We start from the raw sequence: 24,624 nt of genomic DNA, 5'->3' as shown, positions 1-24,624 counted from the left end.
CTTTTCCCATCCTCTCCCCTCACTATTTCTAGGCTGTGACATTACTGGTGTTTTCCATTTGGGGTATTTTTCAGAAGGTGATTAGTGGAATATTTTTTTCCTTTTTATTTACTTCAAAAGATTCTACTCGGGTTAAGATGGCGGAGAGGAGGCTCACAGTTGCATAAGCTCCGCGCTTTCTCTCACTATCCACTTCATTACAAGCCTCTGAATCAATGCTTGACTGAAAAAAACCCACAAATAGTTACCAAGAGAAGCCATCCTTGAGATCCGCCAAGAAAGGTCTGTCTTTACTGGAGGGCTGGGGCGGTTTTAGATCGGGCGCAGGCGGCGGGCAGCGGCAGTGAGAGCACGGGAGCAGACTGGAGAGGGGGTGGAGAGTGATCGTAGCCGTTTCTGCGGGGAGAGCTTCGCTACAGGTTTGGATAATTTCCTCCGGCAGCAAGTCAACAGCCCAGCAGAGAAGCTAAAAACACCGGGGCTGAAGAATACAACCGCAAACAGCTGAAGTCTCTCAGGACCTGGCCCCCCCCCCTTCCCCCCCCCTCAGTGACTCAGCACGCTCTGGGATCTCAGAGAGCAGGCGCAGCACAGTCCTGCTAGTGCCTCACTGCTGCCACCTGCAGTCTGTAGAGGAAGCTCGATAACACACCCAGCCCCTCCCCCAAAGAAAGACTCCAGTTTTTTTCTGTTTTTCTTTGGTAGTTTATCTCTGATTAATAGACAGAATGAGCAAGAAGCTGAAGAGGACTTTAACCCTTGACAGCTTCTATACAGATAGAGAGCAGACTCTAAATCCTGAGGAGACTAAAAACAGGCAGTCCCCAGGTGATTCCCCAAAGGAGGAGATCGGCTGTTCCTCAGCACAGATGAACCTCATAGAAGTGATTAAAAAGGCTCTCACAAGGGAGCTAGAAGAAAAATGGGAAAAGAGTCTGGAGAAAGTTAAAGAGAGAGTGGATAAAGAAGTAAAATCCTTGAAAAATAGGATTAGTGAACTGGAAACAGAAAACAGCTCTCTAAAAAACAAAATTGGCGAAATGGAAAAAAATTCCACAGAACAAAAGAACTCAATTGGACAATTAGAGAAAGATTTTAAAAAAGTGAGTGAAGAGAATACTTCACTGAAAATCAGAATTGAACAAGTGGAATTGAATGACTCGAGGAGACAAGAAGAATCAGTCAAGCAAATCCAAAAAAATCAAACAATGGAGAAAAATGTGAAATACCTTCTGGGGAAGACAACAGACCTGGAAAACAGATCCAGGAGAGACAATCTGAGAATCATTGGACTCCCAGAAAAACATGATGAAAAAAAAAGCCTGGACACTGTCTTCCAGGAAATTATCAAAGAGAACTGCCCAGAAGTCATAGGAACAGAGGAAAAAATAAACATTGAAAGGATTCATCGATCACCCACTGAAAGGGATCCTAAAATCAAAACACCAAGGAATATAGTGGCCAAATGCCAGAACCCTCAGGTGAAAGAAAAAATATTGCAAGCGGCTAGAAAAACCCAATTCAAGTATCAAGGAGCCACAATAAGGATCACCCAGGATCTGGCAGCATCCACATTAAAAGATCGAAGGGCCTGGAATATGATATTCCGAAAAGCTAAGGAACTTGGTATGCAACCAAAAATAACTTACCCAGCGAGAATGAGCATCTTTTTCCAGGGAAGAAGATGGACATTCAACGAAGTAAGCGAATTTCATCTATTTCTGATGAAAAAACCAGAACTTAACAAAAAGTTTGATCTACAAATATAGAACTCAAGAGAAATCTAAAAAGGTAAAGATTAATCTTGGGAACTATATTTTGACTATATAGATGTATAAAGAATACATGTATACCTTGTTCTAGAAATTGATGTGGAAAGGACATTGTACCAGAAAAAGGGTAAAGTGGGGGTAGTACATCTCATGAAGAGGCATAGGAAACCTATTATATCTGAGAGAAAGAATGGAGGGGGATGAATATAGTGGGTATCTTACTGCCTTCAGAATTGGCTTTAAGTGAAAAATCTTAAGACATATTCAATCTATGGTGAAACTTCTCCCATCTCATTGAAAAGTGAGAAGGGAAAAGTGGAAAGGGAAGGAATAAGCTAAGCGGAAGGGAATACGGGAACTGGGAGGGAAAGGGGTAAGATAGGGGGAGGAACTCTAAGGAGGGGGGAGGGATACTAAAAAGGGAGGGCTGTGAGAAGCAAGGGGTGCTCACAAGCTTAATACTTGGAAGGGGGGGAAAGGGGAAAGAAGGGAGGAAAGCATAAACCGGGTTAACAAGATGGCAAGTAATACAGAATTGGTCATTCTAACCATAAACGTGAACGGGGTAAACTCCCCCATAAAGAGGAAGCGGTTAGCAGAATGGATTAAAAGCCAGAATCCTACAATATGTTGTTTACAGGAAACACACCTGAAGCGGGGAGATACATGCAGGTTAAAGGTAAAAGGTTGGAGCAAAATCTACTATGCTTCAGGTGAAGTCAAAAAAGCAGGGGTAGCCATCCTGATCTCAGATCAAGCTAAAGCAAAAATTGACCTAATTAAAAGAGATAAGGAAGGACACTATATCTTGCTAAAGGGTAGCATGGATAATGAAGCACTATCTATATTAAACATATATGCACCAAGTGGGGTAGCATCTAAATTCTTAAAAGAGAAACTAAGAGAGCTGCAAGAAGAAATAGACAGTAAAACTATAATAGTGGGAGATCTTAACCTTGCACTCTCAGAATTAGATAAATCAAACCAGAAAATAAATAAGAAAGAAGTCAAAGAGGTAAACAGAATACTAGAAAAGCTAGATATGATAGATCTCTGGAGAAAATGTAATGGAGACAGAAAGGAATACACTTTCTTTTCAGCAGTTCATGGAACCTATACAAAAATTGACCATATATTAGGACATAAAAACCTCAAACTCAAATGTAGTAAGGCAGAAATAGTAAATGCATCCTTTTCAGACCACGATGCAATGAAAATTACATTCAACAAAAAAGCAGGGGGAAGTAGACCAAAAAATAATTGGAAACTAAATAATCTCATACTAAAGAATGATTGGGTAAAACAGCAAATCATAGACATAATTAATAACTTCACCCAAGAAAACGATAATAATGAGACATCATACCAAAATGTATGGGATGCAGCCAAAGCGGTAATAAGGGGAAATTTCATATCTCTAGAGGCCTATTTGTATAAAATAGAGAAAGAGAAGGTCAATGAATTGGGTTTGCAATTAAAAATGCTAGAAAAGGAACAAATTAAAAACCCCCAGTCAAACACTAAACTTGAAATTCTAAAAGTAAAAGGTGAGATCAATAAAATTGAAAGTAAAAAAACTATTGAATTGATTAATAAAACTAAGAGTTGGTTCTATGAAAAAACCAACAAAATAGACAAACCCTTAGTAAATCTGATTAAAAAAAGGAAAGAGGAAAATCAAATTGTTAGTCTTAAAAATGAAAAGGGAGAACTCACCACTAACGAAGAGGAAATTAGAGCAATAATTAGGAGTTACTTTGCCCAACTTTATGCCAATAAATTCGACAACTTAAATGAAATAGAAAAATACCTCCAAAAATACAGCTTGCCCAAACTAACAGAGGAAGAAGTAAATATCCTAAACAGTCCCATCTCAGAAAAAGAAATAGAACAAACTATCAATCAACTCCCTAAGAAAAAATCCCCAGGACCAGATGGATTTACATGTGAATTCTACCAAACATTTAAAGAACAATTAACTCCAATGTTATATAAACTATTTGAAAAAATAGGGATTGAAGGAGTCCTACCAAACTCCTTTTATGACACAGATATGGTACTGATACCTAAACCAGGTAGGCTGAAAACAGAGAAAGAAAATTATAGACCAATCTCCCTAATGAATATTGATGCTAAAATCTTAAATAAAATATTAGCAAAAAGATTACAGAAAATTGTCACCAGGATAATACACTATGACCAAGTAGGATTTATACCAGGAATGCAGGGCTGGTTCAATATTAGGAAAACTATTAGCATAATTGACTATATCAATAACCAAACAAACAAAAACCACATGATCATCTCAATAGATGCAGAAAAAGCATTTGATAAAATCCAACATCCATTCCTAATAAAAACACTTGAGAGCATAGGAATAAATGGACTTTTCCTTAAAATAGTCAGGAGCATATATTTAAAACCATCAGTAAGCATCATATGCAATGGGGAAAAACTGGAACCTTTCCCAGTAAGATCTGGAGTGAAGCAAGGTTGCCCACTATCACCATTATTATTTAATATCGTATTAGAAACACTAGCCTCGGCAATAAGAGTCGAGAAAGATATAAAAGGAATTAGAGTAGGCAATGAGGAAACCAAACTATCACTCTTTGCAGATGATATGATGGTATACCTAGAGAACCCCAGAGATTCTACCAAAAAGCTATTGGAAATAATTCATAATTTTAGCAAAGTAGCTGGCTACAAAATAAATCCCCATAAATCCTCAGCATTTTTATACATCACCAACAAAACCCAACAGCAAGAGATACAAAGAGAAATTCCATTCAGAATAACTGTTGATACCATAAAATATTTGGGAATCTATCTACCAAAGGAAAGTCAGGAATTATATGAGCAAAATTATAAAAAAGTCTCCACACAAATAAAGTCAGACTTAAATAATTGGAAAAATATTAAGTGCTCTTGGATCGGCCGAGCGAACATAATAAAGATGACAATACTCCCTAAACTAATCTATTTATTTAGTGCTATACCAATCAGACTTCCAAGAAAATATTTTATTGATCTAGAAAAAATAACAACAAAATTCATATGGAACAATAAAAAGTCGAGAATCTCAAGGGAATTAATGAAAAAAAAATCAAATGAAGGTGGCCTAGCTGTACCTGATCTAAAATTATATTATAAAGCAGCAGTCACCAAAACCATTTGGTATTGGCTAAGAAATAGATTAGTGGATCAGTGGAAAAGGCTAGGCTCACAAGACAGAATAGTCAACTATAGCAATCTAGTGTTTGACAAACCCAAAGCCCCTAACTTCTGGGAAAAGAATTCATTATTTGATAAAAACTGCTGGGATAATTGGAAATTAGTATGGCAGAAATTAGGCATGGACCCACACTTAACACCATATACCAAGATAAGATCAAAATGGGTCTATGACCTAGGCATAAAGAACGAGATTATAAATAAATTAGAGGAACATAGAATAGTTTATCTCTCAGACTTGTGGAGGAGAAAGAAATTTGTGACCAAAGATGAACTAGAGACCATTACTGATCACAGAATAGAAAATTTCGATTACATCAAATTAAAAAGCCTTTGTACAAATAAAACTAATGCAAACAAGATTAGAAGGGAAGCGACAAACTGGGAAAACATTTTCACAGTTAAAGGTTCTGATAAAGGCCTCATTTCCAAAATATATAGAGAACTGACTCAAATTTATAAGAAATCAAGCCATTCTCCAATTGATAAATGGTCAAAGGATATGAACAGACAATTTTCAGAGGATGAGATTGAAACTATTACCACTCATATGAAAGAGTGTTCCAAATCATTATTGATCAGAGAAATGCAAATTAAGACAACTCTGAGATACCACTACACACCTGTCAGATTGGCTAAGATGACAGGAAAAAATAATGATGAATGTTGGAGGGGATGCGGGAAAACTGGGACACTAATGCATTGTTGGTGGAGTTGTGAACGAATCCAACCATTCTGGAGAGCAATCTGGAATTATGCCCAAAAAATTATCAAATTGTGCATATCCTTTGATCCAGCAGTGTTTCTATTGGGCTTATATCCCAAAGAAATACTAAAGAAGGGAAAGGGACCTGTATGTGCCAAAATGTTTGTAGCAGCCCTGTTTGTAGTGGCTAGAAACTGGAAAATGAATGGATGCCCATCAATTGGAGAATGGCTGGGTAAATTGTGGTATATGAATGTTATGGAATATTATTGTTCTGTAAGAAATGACCAGCAGGATGAATACAGAGAGGCTTGGAGAGACCTACATGAACTGATGCTAAGTGAAATGAGCAGAACCAGGAGATCATTATACACTTCGACAACGATATTGTATGAGGACATATTTTGATGGAAGTGGATTTCTTTGACAAAGAGACCTGAGTTTCAATTGATAAATGACGGACAAAAGCAGCTACACCCAAAGAAAGAACACTGGGAAACGAATGTGAACTATCTGCATTTTTGTTTCTCTTCCCGGATTATTTATATCTTCTGAATCCAATTCTCCCTATGCAACAAGAGAACTGTTCGGTTCTGCAAACATATATTGTATCTAGGATATACTGCAACATATCCAACATATAAAGGACTGCTTGCCATCTAGGGGAGGGGGTGGAGGGAGGGAGGGGAAAAAAAATCGGAACAGAAATGAGTGTAAATATAATGTAATTATTAAATAAAAAAATTTAATTAAAAAAAAAAAAAAAAAAAAAAAAAAAAAAAAAAAAAAAAAAAAAAGATTCTACTCAACTATGGTCCTTTCATAAGGAATAGTTGAAAGTCTTCTATTCTCCTAAAAATCCATTTCCCCCATGTTGGCTTATGCTCAAATTTTTAAGATGCTATATTTTTCTCCCTAACTAAATTTTGGCTGTGAAATTTCTGGTGTTTTCAGTTTGGGGCATCTTTCAGGAGGTGACTTGTTGAGTCTTTTTCTCTGTTTCTCTGTCTCTCTCTCTCTCTCTCTTTATCTCTCTCTTTTTCTCTATCTCTTTCTCTCTCTCTTTCTCAGATTTCAAAAATGTTTTTACTGATGCCTTTTATTGTTACATTGTAGTTATTTCTAAGTATTTGCCACTGACCTGGTCCTGCAAACCACCTCTTACTCCCACCCTCAGCCACCCATTGAATCATTTTTTGTAACAAAGAAAAACAATTAAGCAAAATTAGCTCATAGTCACTATATCTGACAATGTATGCAACATTCTATTCCCTACCTCTGTCAAAAGGAGATAGATATGTTCCTTTATCTGCTTTTTCAGTAATTTTGATCTCAGGTTTCTTCTCATGATCTTTTACTTTCAGTTGTAGTACTCATCGTACATGCTCTCATTCTGTTTATTGTACTCTCTGTGAGCTTATAAAAATTTTTCCAAGTTTCTCAGGATTCCTCTTAATTTACTGCCAAAAAAAAAAAACAACTATTGCACACATATACCACAGTTTACTTATTTTCCATTTTGCTATCATAAAGAGTTTTGATGTGACTTTGGTTTTTGTCTATTGAGTCAAAAAGTATAAATAAATTTTGGGGGGGTATTTTTTCAAAATTTCAAATGGAGACTCAAAAGGGTTGGACCAATCCATGGCTCTGCCAACAGTATAATAGAGTTCCTTTCTTCTCATATGCTTTCCAACATTGAATATTCCCATTTTTATTATCTTGATCAATTTTTAGGTGAGAGGAGAAAACTTAGACTTGTTTTGATCTGTATTTCTCTTATTATTATTGATTTGGAGAATTTTCCAAATAGCAATTAAGGATATTTATAATTAGCAATTATTTCAAAATATTTATATCCTTTGACTACTGACTATTTGACTTTGAGTATTATATCCTTTTACCTATTGAGGAATGGATTTGAGCTCTGCTTTCTATTATCATTAGTTCCAACATAGTGCTGTGAACACAATTGGTATACTTCTGGAAGATTTCATTTAGAGAATATTTATTAAAATATTTCTGAATCAAACTATAGTGAGAAGAAAATGTTACTTGGGTGAAGTAGTAATCTTGAGAAATCAGTTGTGATAGTGATACTGTATTATCCTTGCTGAAATTGTACATTTCTTCTTTCCTCTTTGAAAAGTAAACTGAATTATTTCAATTTATATTCAATTATTTCAAGACCTGTTTCCTTCCTTTTACCAGGAAGTTGGTAAAGTTTGATAATCTTCCCTATGGAATTCTAAATTTTGTTTTTAATATACTTGGATTCATTTGGTTAAATCTCTAAATTACCCACTCAGAGTAAAGTGAGTGTGAGAAACTAGACTCTAACTGATAGCTGCCACATTCCAACTGCCTTCATCAAATGGGATAATATTTGTAAAAAATTCTGAACTCAGTGACAGGCACATAATAGTACACTATGTAAAAGCTTATTCTTTTCACTTCCTTCTCCCCTCTATCAATTCCATTTTTACAGCAACTAAGCAGCTTGAGATCAGAAATCTAAATGAGTCCACTGTGTTGAGAATATTAGGTATGAGTTGAGAGTCGAAAAAGCTGAGGAGTTATGTATCTCTAATTCCATTAGTGACAAAAAGGGTAAAGATGAAAGCATTTCCTTGTGTAAATTCTGGGCTTCCTTTTTTCACCCTAGGGAATCATCTGGGAATCTGAGCACAGCTGACTAGACAAACTTAGTTCAATATGGCATGACCCAGACAAATAGAGCTTTTTTCATATTCAATGTAGACTTTCTGATGGAATCTATTTTCACTTTGTCCTCTGTTTCTAAAGAGATGGTTAATTTTAAATATGGTCTCCAGACTTTTTGTTTGGTCTAGGTTTTCAGAGTCTGATAATTTTTAATTTCTATCTCCTTGACTTGTTTCCCTAGCCAATTTTTAAATAGTCTCTTACATGTTCTAATTTTGATAAAAGAAAATACCTATTGTGGACTATAGTTCTATCTTTTCTATTTTCAAAGCTAAGACATAACAGAAAAAATTGAGTCAGGAGTTATGATTTACAAGGTAATAACATAAAACTGTTTAGAAGAGAGAACCCAAAATGAATAATTTTTGGCTTTGATTTCCATAAAGAAGTAAAGATTAAAAAAGGAATAAATAAGCATAAAGGTTATCAATGAAAGAACAAAAGTCTAGAAGAGAAAAGGAAGATAAAGAATGAAGAGAAGCAAAATCTTTTTTTTTAGAAAAAATAAAATTTAAAACTCACAAAGAAAGCATATTGAAGGAAAGAAAAGGAAGGAGGACTTGACTAAATAACTGAGAGGACCTTTGTACAAATAAAACTAATGCAAACAAGATTAGAAGGGAAGCAACAAACTGGGAAAACATTTTCACAGTTAAAGGTTCTGATAAAGGCCTCATTTCCAAAATATATAGAGAACTGACTCAAATTTATAAGAAATCAAGCCATTCTCCAATTGATAAATGGTCAAAGGATATGAACAGACAATTTTCAGAGGATGAGATTGAAACTATTACCACTCATATGAAAGAGTGTTCCAAATCATTATTGATCAGAGAAATGCAAATTAAGACAACTCTGAGATACCACTACACACCTGTCAGATTGGCTAAGATGACAGGAAAAAATAATGATGAATGTTGGAGGGATGCGGGAAAACTGGGACACTAATGCATTGTTGGTGGAGTTGTGAACGAATCCAACCATTCTGGAGAGCAATCTGGAATTATGCCCAAAAAATTATCAAATTGTGCATACCCTTTGATCCAGCAGTGTTTCTATTGGGCTTATATCCCAAAGAAATACTAAAGAAGGGAAAGGGACCTGTATGTGCCAAAATGTTTGTAGCAGCCCTGTTTGTAGTGGCTAGAAACTGGAAAATGAATGGATGGCTGGGTAAATTGTGGTATATGAATGTTATGGAATATTATTGTTCTATAAGAAATGACCAGCAGGATGAATACAGAGAGGACTGGCGAGACTTACACGAACTGATGCTAAGTGAAATGAGCAGAACCAGGAGATCCTTATACACTTCGACAACGATATTGTATGAGGACATATTTTGATGGAAGTGGATTTCTTTGACAAAGAGACTTGAGTTTCAATTGATAAATGATGGACAAAAGCAGCTACACCCAAAGAAAGAACACTGGAAACGAATGTAAACTATCTGCATTTTTGTTTTTCTTCCCGGATTATTTATACCTTCTGAATCCAATTCTCCCTACGCAACAAGAGAACTGTTCGGTTCTGCAAACATATATTGTATCTAGGATATACTGCAACATATCCAACATATAAAGGACTGCTTGCCATCTAGGGGAGGGGGTGGAGGGAAGGAGGGGAAAAAAAAATCGGAACAGAAACGAGTGTCAATATAATGTAATTATTAAATAAAAATTTTTTTAAAAAAATAAATAAATAAATAACTGAGAGGAGAAAAGGAAAATAGAAATTAAATAGATAAGTAAAAGTAAGAAATCATAAAAAATTAATAAGTAGTCTTGCAAATAAGGGGAAGAAAGCTAATGAGAGAAGGGTTACCTCAAAGTACATTAAGATAAACTAACTTAAGAAACAAAGTATTATCTTCAAAGAGAAAGGGGAGGCATAATCCTAACTTGGGGGAAAACAATATTAGAGAGAAATGAACAAAAATATGAATATAACCCTCATAATTTCAGATACAAATAGATTAAACAATGCAATCCAATGAAAAAGAGAGACAAATTGATTAAGAAAACAGAACTTCATAATCTGTTGCTTAAAAAAAAAAGAAGAAAAATCGGAGATATATATAAAATAAAAGAAGGATTAGAACAAAATTTATTATGTATTAGTTAAATTTTTAAAAATACAGACATTGTAATCATGACAAAGCAAAATGTTCTGCCAACATATTAGGCTATCTTGAACTAGAAAAAATGTCTTAGCCAACCTTCTGCTGGTTCTCTTGCTGCAGAATTCTATTAAAAGCAGTATTTTAAAGTTGTTTGGAGAGCAATATTGTGAGAGTTCATCTGAGTTGCTACCTGTACTCTGTCTGTCATCTTCAGACAAAATGTAAAATTCAAAATGTAAAAAGGGATAAAACAATTATAGTATGCTGAAAGGCAACCTAGGAGCAACAATTCAGTATTAATCAATCAATGCATAAACATTTACTGAGTGCCTACTATTTGCTAAACATTGTGCTAATGTCTATAATATACTCTAAAAGCTTAGCATCTAAATATATAAAGATAAAAATAACTAAATTGCCAGAAGATATAGCATGGCAAAAAATTTCTGGCAAAAATATGACAATGCTGCTTAGTTTTGTACAAATCAGAAAAATAAACAAAAATGAAAATATATAATTGAACATATTTCTGGAAAAACTAGAAGAAAAAGACTTTGGGTATCTTCTAAACCAGACTGATAAATAATATACATATTCTGAGTACCAAATGGAACTTTTATTTAAAACATTTAAAAGCCAAAAATTCATCCTTAAATATATATAATAAAAATTCTATTTGATTCAGGGAGAACAAATAAAAGACACAGATCTAATGGCATTTAAAAAAAAAAGGAATTATAAATAATGAGTAGCTTAAATAATAAGTGATAGAAACAATAATTATGTGAAAGAAAATAACAATGATAAAAAATACCAAAATTTCTGGGATGTAGCTAATACAGTTTTCAGAAGAAAATTATATTCCTGTAAACATGAATTAATAAAATAGAGGAATTGGGAGCCAAGATGACAGACAGAGTACAGGTAGCAACTCAGATGAACTCTCACAATATTGCTCTCCAAACAACTTTAAAATACTGTTTTTAATAGAATTCTGCAGCAAGAGAACCAGCAGAAGGTTGGCTAAGACATTTTTTCTAGTTCAAGATAGCCTAATATGTTGGCAGAACAAGGTAGGAGATGCGCTGTATTTAGGACGCAGCACAGCAACACTGACAGTGGATCTTGGAGGTTGCTACAACAAGGGCAACAGCTTTGGGAGCTCTCTACAGAGACAGTAAGGGGGACAGATTATTTGGTCAGAAAGATCACAGGGAACTCTTTGTTGACACTGAGTGCAGAATTTTGATGCATTACTTATATCCAATTTATACTTCATAACTGTGAATGTGAATGGGATAAACTCACCTATGAAATGGAAGTGAAAGTAGAATGGATTAGAAACCAGAATTTGATGAATATAGTATACGTATTAGTGAGTAATTTATGGACACATACATATAAATGGAATTATAGCTATGCAGCTATAATTTTATTATATATATGGATACACACATATATTTCATTTTTGTGTTTGTGTATCCAGAAACTTTGAAGAAGAAAATCTGTTCATATACCAAAATATTGAAAACACTTTTTTGTGATTAAAAAATTTGGAAATAAACCAGATGTACACTGATTGGGGAATAGCTAAGCCTAATGTACTGTGCTACAAGAAATGATGTGTGTGATGAATATAGAGAAATAAGGAAATATATATATTAACCTAATAAAGAAGGAAGTAAACAAAGACAAGAAAACAATACATACAATGACTACAATAATTCAAACAGAAAGAACAACCACAAGATTGTTTAAAGTAAATGCTTTACTTTATTATTACAATTAATTGTAATTGTAATTGTAAAACAATTAACAATATTAAATTACAGAGAGCAAGCATGGCTCAAAATAAGAAATATGATAAGATCCTCTCTCCCCTCTATAGAGGTAGGAGGTCCAAATTGTAATCTGCTACATACATTTTCATTTTTTTTTGGAGTATTGATCAATTATAGTAATTTTTTCCTTTTTTTCAAATTATTTTTTCTCTTTAAAATAGTCATTATATTGTTGACTTTTCTGTAAAAGGAAAGAATGCTTGTAAAAATAATGGTGATATAAAACAACAAAAGACATTATAAAAACAAAAAATAAAATAAGTATATGTTAACTTAATTTGAAGGATCCTAGAAAATTATGAAGAGAAGTTGATGTTACTGTAGGTTAGTGGGGTAGAAGGGTAGAGCCTTCTTTGAATTTCCAGCACTTAATATGATGCCTGATATGTGGTAAGTACTTAATAAATGATGAGGATGATTGTTCATTCATTCAATTGTGTTCAATTTTTGGTGATTTCACATCCATGAGGTTTTCTTGGCAAAGACACTGAAGTGGTTTGTCATTTTGCTTTCCAGTGTGTCCCCATTATATAGATGAGGAACTGAGAAAATTTGGAATTAAGTGATCCGCCTAGAGTCACGCAGCTAGTAATTGTTTGAGACAAATCCTTTCTCAGACAGGACCTGAAATCAGATCTCCATGACTTCAGTACCAGAGCTCTATCTACTTCTATAACATAGCTGACAAGTATTGATTAATCCTCTGCTTAAAAGTCTCAAGGAAGGGGAAGACCACCATCTCTTGAGATAGTCCATTTCAATTTTGAACAGCTCTAAATGACAGTGGATAGAGAGCTAGACCAAGAATTAGGAATACCTGAGAAGAAAATGGCAAACAACTCCAGTAACTTTTCTTAAAAAAAAACAAAAACTCAAAATATTCAAATGGAGTCAACAAAGATTTGAACAGAACTGATTAACTGAATTACAACAGCAACTTGATTGTTTTGTATCCTCATTTATTATTCTTATTGTGATTATTATGATTATTGTGATTGTGATGATTATGCAAGTAGATGATTCATAATGTGATGCATCAGGAAATTATATTTCTTATTATTTTCTGGGTCAGGATAAAATCTACTCACACTTTTACATGTTTTTTGGAGGAGAACCAGATGGCAGTACTTCTATTTAACTTCTTTGTGTTTTCTGATTTAATAAAAATTATCATCAATATAATTCAGTTCCTTTTGTGGCATATCAGTTTATTATTACTCATAGAACAAGGATTATTTATTTAAATTATCAATCATTAAATCAGTATTCATCAGTATTCATAGTTTTGTTTTTCTTAATACACATGATGTATTTTCACATTAATTTTTGCTATCATAACTGTGGAAATTGAAAGAGCTATATAGGAATGAAGCCCATATAAAATTTGTCTATTTCCTGGATTGTTAGCTAGAAAAAAAAATTCTCCCCTAGTGACCTACTTTCTACTGATGAGTCTTTCTATACTTGCCTACATTGAGCTCTGTAGGGCAAACATGAAGCAAACTGTTCCCAGAGATCAACATTACTATACTGGGTTGGCAGCCATGGAACAAGGATATGTATCAAGGAAGAGGAGCAGAGGGAATATCCTAAATTTCCTTACTCTGCAGAGAGTCTAGTTGCTTGATCACACATCATTTTGCATTGACCCCTAGCCAATAAGTTTTAGACGAAGAACAGATGTGACTTTATTACAAATCTGCCCCTTATCCATAGGGGACAGCAGAGTATCACCTAGACCACTAAAAACAAGGTGCTTTCTGAGTTGCCTAATAAAGAATGAGAATGAGGGGCAGGATTCTAAGGAACTCAACTCTGTGTCACAGAAAGCAAATGACTGAGAAGGGGGTAATAAAGGTTAGTATCTCACTCAGTTGAACCTTGACATACATGCATATTAGGGGCTGTACTAGTCGACTGGATTTTCACTGGCTCACAATGTTAAACAGAAGATATATATATATAGCAAGTTCCTTGGCCCATCTCCAAAGCCTTTCTTTCCAAATTGAAAGTACTTATGAGAACTGATACCCCACTGATATAGCCTTGGCAAATAAACATTCACTTCTTTGCCATAACAAATCACCCCTGGGAAACTTTTGTGGAAATCTGAGTACATAACAGAGATTTATTAGATACATGTCCAGTGGCTGATAAAGAAGCCAAAGTTCAAGGATTCTTGGAAGTAATTGATCTAAGTCTTCAGTAAGGAATATTCTTGAGTAAAAGCCATCTCATACTTGAACATAGGATATAAACCTTAACAATCTAAAGGCCTTTTATAACAATATTAGGTGACAAATAGGGGTGAGATAGGGGTGAGTGGAAATGATACCACAGGTATCCATGTGGCTACATTTATTTAATCTCTACTGCTGGTCAAACAACTTTAAATTGATTAAATCTTCCATCATTGTGAAAGGATATTGATAATCACCTCAAGAGCAAAATCAAAGAAAAACTTTGGCTTGAATCATAGGTGATTTACAAGGCAAGGAGGCATTTGATTTTTCCTATAAGGAAGAGATATGGAATTTTCTACCCAAGGCTTATTGATTGTTGTTACCAGAAACAGCTACAAACACGACTTTTCACTTTGCTTAAAATCAAGGAATAATTTCATCCATTTAATCTGGCTAGGAAGCTAGGTGACACAGTAGATAGAGGACTGGGCCTGGAGTCAGGAGTATTTGAATTCAAATTTTACCTTAATATGTGTGTGACTCTATTTAAGTTATTTCATCTTTGTCTCAATTTCTTCAACTATAAAATGCACCTATCTTCTAGTTTTGTTATAAGGAACAATGGAATGTTGTATATAAAGTATTTAGCACAGTGCCTAGAACATCTGTTGTTGTTCAGTCATGTTCAACTTTTTGTGACCCTGTGGACCACAACAAACCCATGCTGTTCTGGGGTTTTCCTGGCAAAGATGCTGAAGTGGTTTTCCATTTTCTTCTCCAGTTCATTTTACAGATGAGGAAACTGAATCAAACAGGGTTAAGCTATTTGCCAAGGTGACACAACTAGTGCACATCTGAGACCCAGTGTGTAGTAAATGCTTAATAAATATTTGTTCTCTTCCCTTTACCTTTGAAAAATAAAATCATAATTTTAGAGTTCTTTCCTGACATAACTGGTTACTTTGGAGGAATGAGAAAATAGACTATTTGGGGAGCTCAAATTCATTTTAATGATTTTATACATTATTTGTTCCCACTTTTCCTCATTGGGTCACTAAAAGCCACTAGTATTTCCTTTATTGAGTAGAAGACACTCTACTATAAAATCTTGTTGTATTTTTAGGGGCCCAGGGACTTTGGGTAGTATTTCTTAGTAAGTAGGTCACTCCTGATCTCTGAAATTTTGACACAAAAAGTTCAGCTGATACTGTAGCCTATTTCTAATACTCCATTGAAATTGTCTAACTTTCTTCTGCTTAGGCAAGAAGTCTTAATCTTTTTTTCTCCCAATAAACCCTTTTGGAAGTTTGAGAAAGCCTTCTTAGAATAATGTTTTTATTTATATTTGTATTATTTTATAAAATTTTTTGTTTTCAAAATATATGCAAAATATTCACTCTTGCAAAACCTTGTGTTCCAATTTTTTTCTCCCTCCCTTCCCCTCACAGCCCCAGACGGGCAAGCAATCCAATATATGTTAAACATGTGCAATTCCTCTATACATATTTCCACAAATATGCTGCACAAGAAAAATCAGATCCAAAAGGAAAAAAATGAGAAAGAAAACAAAATGCAAATAAACAATAATGAAAGAGTGAAAATACTATGTTGTGATCCATACTCAGTTGCTATAGCCCTCTCTCTTGATACAAATAGCTCTCTTCATCATAAGATCATTGGAACTACCTGGAACTATCTCACTGTTGAAAAGAGTCACATCCATCAGAATTGATCGCTGTATAATCTTCTTGTTGCTGTGTACAATATTCTCTTGGTTCTGCTCACTTCACTTAGCAAAAGTTCATGTAAGTCTCTCCGGGCCTCTCTGAAATTATCCTGCCTATCATTTCTTATAGAACAATAATATTCCATAACATTCATGCATCATAACTTATCCAGCCATTGCTTAACTGATGGGCATCCACTCAGTTTCCAGTTTCTTGCTACTACAAAAAAAGCTACCACAAACATTTTAACACATGTGGGTTCTTTTCCCTTTGTTATGTTCTCTTTGGGATATAGTCCCAGGACAGACACTGCTGGATCAAAGGGTATGCACAGTTTTATAGTCCTTTGGGCATAGTTCCAAATTGCTCTCCAGAATCTCATTCACAACTCCACCAATTATGTATTAGTGTCCCAATTTTCCCGCATCCCCTCCAACATTCATCATTACCTTTTCTTATCATTTTAGCCAATCTGAGCGCTATGAGATGGTACCTAAGAGTGCTCTTAATTTGCAATTCACTGATCAATACTAAGTTAGAGATTTTTTTTGTTTGACTGGAAATTATTTTAATTTCTCCATCTTAAAATTGTTCATATCCTTTGATCATTTATCAATTTGAAAATGGCAAGGTATTCTTATATATTTGAGTCTTTCTATATTTTAGAAATAAGGCCTTTATCACAAACTTTTTTTTCCAGTTCACTGCTTCTCTTTCAATCTTGTCTGCCTTGATTTTGTTTGTACAAAACTTTTTAACTTGATATAATCAAAATTATTTCTTTTGTATTCCATAATGTACTCTAGTTCTTCTTTGGTCACAAATTCCTTCCTTCTCCATGATCTGAGAAATAGACTGTTCTTTTTCTTCTAATTTGTTTATAGTATCACTCTTTATATCTAAATTATGAACCCATTTCCACCTTATCTTGGCATAGGGTGTTAAGTATGGGTTAATACCTAGTTTTTGTGATGATAATATTCAATTTTTCCAGCAATTTTTGTCAAATAGTAAGCTCTTTTCCCAGAAACTAGTGTTTTGGGGCTAATCAAACACTAGAATTACTATAGCTGCTTTATAATATAGTTTTAGGTCTGGTATAGCTAGGCCAAAAATGCCTTTTTGCATTTTTTTCATTAATGCTCTTGAAATTCTTGAGCTTTTATTCTTCCAGGTGAACTTTGTTATTATTTTTTTCTAAATGCATAAAATAATTTCTTGGAATTTTAATTGATATAGTACTGAATAAGGAGGTTAATTTAGGGAGAATTGTCACTCTTATGATATGAACTTGGCCTACCCATGAACTTGATATTCTTCCAGTTAATTAGATGTGACTTTATTTATGTAGAAAGTGTTTTGTAATGGTGTTCATATAGTTCCTGACTTTGTCTTGCCAAGTAGACTCCCAAATATTTTATATTATCTACAGTTACTTTAAATGGAATTTCTTTGTATTTCTTGCTGCTGGACTTTATAGAAATACTCATTTCTATAATAACATATAGAAATACTAATGATTTATGTGATTTTATTTTGTATTATGCAACTTTTAAAAGCTGTTAATTGTTTCTAGTATTTTTTAGTTGATTCGCTAGGATTCTCAGTATATTATCATATCATCTGAAAAAAGTGATAATTTGGTCTCCTCATTACTTACTTTAATTCCTTTCATTTCTTTTTCTTTTCTTTTTGCTAAAATTAACATTCTTAATATAATATTGAGTAGTCTTCCGGAGTTTGTGGGCCGCTGCCCGGAAAAATACTGTCAATCACAAAGTAATCTAATTGAAGTTGGTTTTAAATGCAAATATGCTAGTTCACCTAATAAAAGAAGTCAATGGAGTGCCTGAAGTTCAATTACCAAGCCACTTAGAAGAAGTGGATTTAAGAACTCTACAACTTGGTTGTGATTATTCCAACAAATTTATTCAAGGGACAGTTTCACTCATCTACTCTTTAACTCTGCTTGAAGATGGAACAGCCTTTTTGAAGATAATGTTACAAGAGAGAGAGAAATTTCATCCAGAAATCAACACAATCAGTATATTATTCTTTGAAAATTTAGCTGAGCAGTGTGCAAAAGTTGTGTGTCAAGGGATGAACTGAGAACCTGGTTCTTCAGCAAGTTAAGTGACAAAACTTCAATTTGAGCTGGTCTTCAGACTCCAAATCACTAAAGACACTATTGTAGTGACTGGATTTGTTTTGGAGGAGACTTCCTCTTCAAGTGAACATAATACAAATTGCTTGCAATTGAAAATGTCTCCAAATGAATCTACTGCTTATATTTATGTTAAATATGACACAGTTATTTCTGAGGAACCTATATGTTTGAGTGTGACACCTAAGTATACATACACACCTCTGAATCAACTTAAGCATGGGTCTATAGTCAATATATTTGGTGCAGTGAAGTTCTTCAAACCGCCTTATCAAAGCAGAGGAACCGATTATTGCTCAGTTGTAACTATCATGGATCAGTCCAATGTCAAGTTAACCTGTATGCTTTTCAGTGTAAATCTTGATACACTTCCAGTAATCTACAAAATTGGAGAGATTGTTCATTTTCATAGATTGAAGATACAGCAATATAAAAATGAAATTCAAGGTGTTACTACTGATGGATTTTCATCTCTTACATTTGAGGGGACTTTGGGAACTCCAACAATTCCTCGTACTTCAAGAAAATATATACTTTCACGACAGAAGACCAGAAAACAGTAGAAACATTGCGTATTTGAGCAGCTAATCATATTTCTTCCTCTGGGACGTTGATAAAATTGTCTGATGTGAAGGCAATGCAGTATTTTGATTTGATTTGTCAACTTGTAGGGAAAGCAGAAGTAGATGGATCTTCAGTTCTTCTAAAGGTGTGGGATGGTACAAAACCTCCATTTCCATCCTGGAAGGTCTTATTTGAAGATGGAGCTCTTGAAGGGGATATAGGTCGTATTAATCAATTGCAGAATCTGATAGTAGACATCCTCGTTTATGATAACCATGCTGTGTTGGCCAAATGTCTAAAGGTTGGAACCTTTCTCAGGATTTATAGTTTACACACAAAAATTCAGCCAGTGACTCCTAAGAAGCTGTCAAATATTCCACATTTAGAATTTCATCTTCATGGAGGTACCTGCTATGGTCGAGGAATTAAAGTCCTGCCAGAAAATAACTGTGATATTAAAGAACTGAAAAGGTTTTTAGATTTTGTGAACCCAGCTGAATATCAGCATTTGGAGAATAGCTGTGATTTGGAATTTGACATCTCAAGTAATTTTTCCTCCCAAGATTTTGTATCACCATGTGATCTAGAAAGATGTCAACAGCTATCTGCCACAGTACTTACAGATCACCAGTATTTGGAGACAACTCCATTGAGTGATATTTTGAAACATGATGCCCCTCAACAGTATCGCATTAGAGCAAAATTGAGGAACTATGAACTCCAGAAACTTTATCAATCCATTAAACTACATTGTCCTAAATGGCATATGCTGCAAGAAGTTCCATGTGAAAGTGACCTTGAGTTAGTTTTGCAAGAGGTTGCAACTGAATATCCAGATCCCAAACTTCAAAATACATCATTGTATAATTCAGAAGTGTGGACTACCCAAAACCAGCAAGAAAGAAAAATAGTTATTCACTTTGTAAAAAATGATGGAATTCTCCAAACCCCAGAAGATACTTTGATCATGATAGAAAGAGGAATACTGAGTGAAATTTATCAACTCTCAAAAAAGTTTAAAGGTGTTATTCCTGTGAAATCTAGCCAAGAAGACCTTATTATTATATAGATCTAGCAGTACCATTTCTCATACAAGGGAAAGCATGGACTATGGGTGCAAACATGTTCTAAATTGAAGACAATTCAGAATCTGAATTCTATTATCAAAGAAGCATCATGGACACCTGCTTGCATTGCCCAAGCACTGGGCATTGTACCACTCCAGTATATATTTGTTATGACATTTACTCTTGATGATGGAACAGGAAACTTGAAAGTGTACCTAATGGACAGTGAAAATTTTTTTCAAATTCCTGCATCAGAGATTCTGAATAGTGATGACCTTCGGAAAAATATGGAAATGATCATGTACATGCTTTGTCCTCCAGGGAAAAAAATTGGAGAATACCCCTGCTTGGAATGCTTTATCAAGTCTTATAATGTCAGAAATGAAGTGGAGCAGGAAATTTGCTATCGGATTTTTGATACTGTAGTTGCAGAAGATTTAATCTGATATTTAATATATATATGATATAATGTATAATAATATAATATGCTTCTAAAATATAACTAATTTCACACTATTAAAATATTCTAAAATATAATATTGAGTATAAATGGTCATAGGGGACAATCTTGTTTCCCCCTGATCTTATTGGAATGGTTCTAATTTATTCTCATTATATATGATGCTTGCTGATATTTAGATACATGCTACTGAACATTCTAAGAAAAACTGCATTAATTCCTATAGTCTTGGTGTTTTTAATAGAAATGGGTGTTGGATTTTGTCAAATATTTTTCTGCATCTATTTAGATAATCATATGATTTTTTTCCCTAATATTGAACCAGCCATGCATTCCTGGTATAAATCCTATTTGATCATGATGTATTATCACGGTGATAACTTGCTATAATCTCTTTGGTAATAATTTATTTAAGATTTTTGCGTCATGTTCGTGGCAGCCCTTTTTGTAGTGATAAGAAACTGGAAACTCAGTGGACATCCATCAATTGGAGAATAGCTCAACAAGTTATGGTATATAAATGTTATGGAATATTATTGTTTTATAAGAAACAATCAGCAGGATGATTTCAGAGAGGCCTGGAGAGACTTACATGAACTGATGCTAAATGAAATGTGTAGAACCAGGAGATCATTGCACACAGCAACAAGATTATACGATGATCAATTCTGATGTATGGGGCTCTCTTCAACAATGAGATGTTTCAGACCACTTCCAATGGTCTTGTCATGAAGAGAGCTATCTACATCCAAAGAGGACAATGGGAACTGAATGTGCACCACAACATAATATTTTCACTCATTTTGTTGTTGTTTGCTTGCATTTTGTTTTTTTTTCTCATTTTTTCCTTCTGGATCTAATTTTTCTTGTGCAGTATAATAGTTGTGGAAAAATGTATAGAGGAACTACACATGTTTAACATAGATCACTTGCCAACTGAAGGAGGGAGGTAAGGGAAGGAAAAAATGAGAACACAGGGTTTTGGAGGGGTTAATTATCAAATTATCAAAAATTATCCATGTATATATTTTGAAAATAAAAAGCTATAATAAAAAGTTTTTGCATTAATATTCATTAGGGAAATTCATTAGGGAATAATTTTCTTTCTCTGTTTTGACCCTACCTATGTTAGGTATCAGCACCCTATCTGTGCCATAAAAAGAATTTGGTAGAACTCCTTTTTTCTCTATTTTTCCAAATAGTTTGCATAGTGTTAGAATTAATTGTTCCTTAAATATTTGGAACTCCCTCTAGCCCTGGAGAAGAATGTTTTTAAATGAAGAAAATAAAATACACAAAGTTATAAAAGAATCCAATTATATTAGAATACAACTGTCAATGCATTTCAAAACTAATATTATGGACTTTTTTCTTGTGCCCCCACCTTCCTATCTCATTTAGAGAAATATCTATATCTGTTAGATCCATGCTTCACTTCTTTTTTATATAGTTATTGAAAAATGCTAAAGAATTTCTATCCCTGGATTAATATTTTGCTATGTTTGCTTATTCAGGATATACATCAGCAAAATCATGAAGACTGGCATGTGGTCTCCTCTCCTTTTATTTTTATGTGCGCTCATCTATTTTAGAAAACCTATGCCAAATCATGCACTGACAGGATATTTCATGTGGTTGGGAAAAAGTAGATACCAGCAATTACGGTCATCCATGCCCTGCTCCAAAGAAAACCACTTTAGAAATAATGGGAAACATTACCAAATAAAACAAAAGATAAAATATTACAAGAGAAAAGCCAGTGAGATAATCACCATCTATATATCACCATCAACAAACCTACCATGACAAATAATTGGGCAATTAGCTTCTGATGGCAGGCATTTCTTTGGTGAATGGTGAAGGGAGATACCCAGTTTTTCCTTTGCAGCCTCAGGTATAATTATTTGAAGGTAAAGAGTTAAGAGGACAATTCAGAAGAGGAAAGAGTCTAGGGATGATGTGATTAAATAGGTTTTTCTTAAATAAATAAACCCTGCCTCCATTTATGGTTCCCCAGAGAAATGTAAGTGAAGAAACCTGGCTGCATCACCTTGCCTTTCCAACATCATCATTAAACAAGCTAATCACAAAAGAGAATCAAGCCAGGGTTCAGCTTGTGGATGAAGGGAGAAAGTGATTCAGAATTCTGATAATTGACAGTTATAGGAACAGTATTGATAGAAAGAAAACTACTCCCTCCCTGGGGTTATTTGTTATTTCATCATTAACAAAACAGATGGTCATGGCTACTGTATAGCCTCGATATTTTTCTAATGATGGGTGTGTGTGTGTGTGTGTGTGTGTGTGTGTGTGTGTGTGTGTGTGTATGTGCACGCGAGCGGGGTTGGGATACAAAAGGAGCTTGGGAGATATGGGATGCTTTAATTATGTTTCTCAGAGGGATTGGATATGGATTTGAGACCCCTTGTAGCCTTTTCATGCATGTATTTATTTATTTCTGGAGTGCTGTTATTAAATTCAGTGATACATTAGCACCACCTAAAGGCTTTATACAAATCCTCCATCTGTATAATGAAAGAGTGCAGCCTGATGAAATTCTATCCTGCTGGAGTGATAAGAATCAATTGGCAATTAATATCCTGCTAGCTGAATGTGCTCTTCCTCACTATTAAAATTTAAAGGTAGACCCTATGGGTTAATTTTATAATGTTTCCCCGTAGAGAAGTAGGCATTTCTTTTTTGTACACCAGCTTTCATTTAGTACAAATCCCTTGTAAAATGTCTGTCCATGGGTCTTTGTCTTCCAGAAATACAGTATTTTTTTTGGTATGGGTATCTTTCTCAATCTTGTGTAATAAATTACTGCAGCAAAGAAAGATTGAAGTTTATATTATCGATGGGAATATCTCTATTTAAAAATCACTGCCTAGAGAAATATAGGAGAAAGACATAGAAAAAAACATGATTTCCTCCATGTTCTTTTCAGAGGAAAAAAAATCAACAAAAGGGACAGATGCTAGATTACTGCACACATATACACACATGTGTATATGTATGTGTACACACATGAAAATATATATCGACATACTTATATACACATATGTACCTACACACATCTCTATCTAACTTGATTACATCATTTTTCCTATGGTGCTCAGCTTCTTTATCTGAAAAATAAAGGCTGGACATCAGAATCTTTAAATTCTCTTCCCTTCAGTGCATATGAATGTAGTAACATAGGCTTGGAATAAAAAACATTATCCCTATTTTTCAGAAAGGGATATTGAGTCTTTAAGAATTCTTAAGTTCCAGAGGTGACATAGCAAATAGGTATCTGTTGTTCATCTTTTGTTTTCAAAGAGAACTAATGACATCGTGGATGATGTCTTGACTTGCATGTGAATTGGATTTAAGTAAGGCAGAATTGCACAAATTTGTTAGCATCATTCTCTTAAAGTCCAGTATAGGATAAAAATTGAGTTGGTTGGAGATGGTCCAGGATGCACTGACTGACTTTAATATCTTCATATCTGACAAAACTCAGCACTTCCTTCAGCTGCCTTCAAAGCTGTTGGAACAAATTGTTCTCATCTGCCCATTCCCCCCAGGAGAATTATTTACATGCTTAGGGTATATTTCCCTTTAAATCACCAACAGGTTGAGGCTTGTCAGTTACCTTCTACCTGTTTTAGTCTGTCCAGATAATGTGTGTACTGTTTGTGCTACAGCTTTTTAGAGCTGCGTTTTTATTGACTGACTAACCTTGGCCAATAATTTCCCCTCAGTGGGTCCTCCAGTCTATTAGAAAGGGAGATCCTAGAGAGCAAGGACTGTTGTTGTCCAGAGTTTAGCACAGAACCTGGAAGCAATAAGCATTTATTAAATAGTTATTTAGGCTAGATTTGAATTTGCCTTCCTGACTCCAGGTCCTCACTTACAAACCTCTAGGCAGGGACGAACTCCTTAATTTCTTCTCTTTTATAATCCTAGATGGTTCTCATTGAGTTCACATTGTAGCAAGAGCCTTTCTTGGATAGGATACCCTGGAAGACCTGGCTTCAGTCACATATTGTGATACTGGGCAAGTCACTGGGACACT

The 24,624-nt window shown here is 34.5% G+C and overlaps 1 protein-coding gene across 1 annotated transcript; it reads left to right on the top strand.

Moving 5' to 3' along the window:
• Window positions 1–18,496: 18,496 nt before the first annotated feature.
• On the top strand, window positions 18,497–20,550 carry LOC127553901 (protection of telomeres protein 1-like). The gene is given in 2 exon segments (XM_051984990.1): window positions 18,497–19,001; window positions 19,004–20,550. Coding segments are annotated over 2 exon segments (1,977 nt in total). The 5' UTR covers window positions 18,497–18,571.
• Window positions 20,551–24,624: the final 4,074 nt, after the last annotated feature.

Source organism: Antechinus flavipes, chromosome 3 (assembly GCF_016432865.1).
Source record: "Antechinus flavipes isolate AdamAnt ecotype Samford, QLD, Australia chromosome 3, AdamAnt_v2, whole genome shotgun sequence".
Classification (NCBI taxonomy): domain Eukaryota; kingdom Metazoa; phylum Chordata; class Mammalia; order Dasyuromorphia; family Dasyuridae; genus Antechinus; species Antechinus flavipes.
The sequence above is the reverse complement of the archived record's forward strand: the minus strand, read 5'-3'. Positions and strand labels throughout refer to the sequence as shown.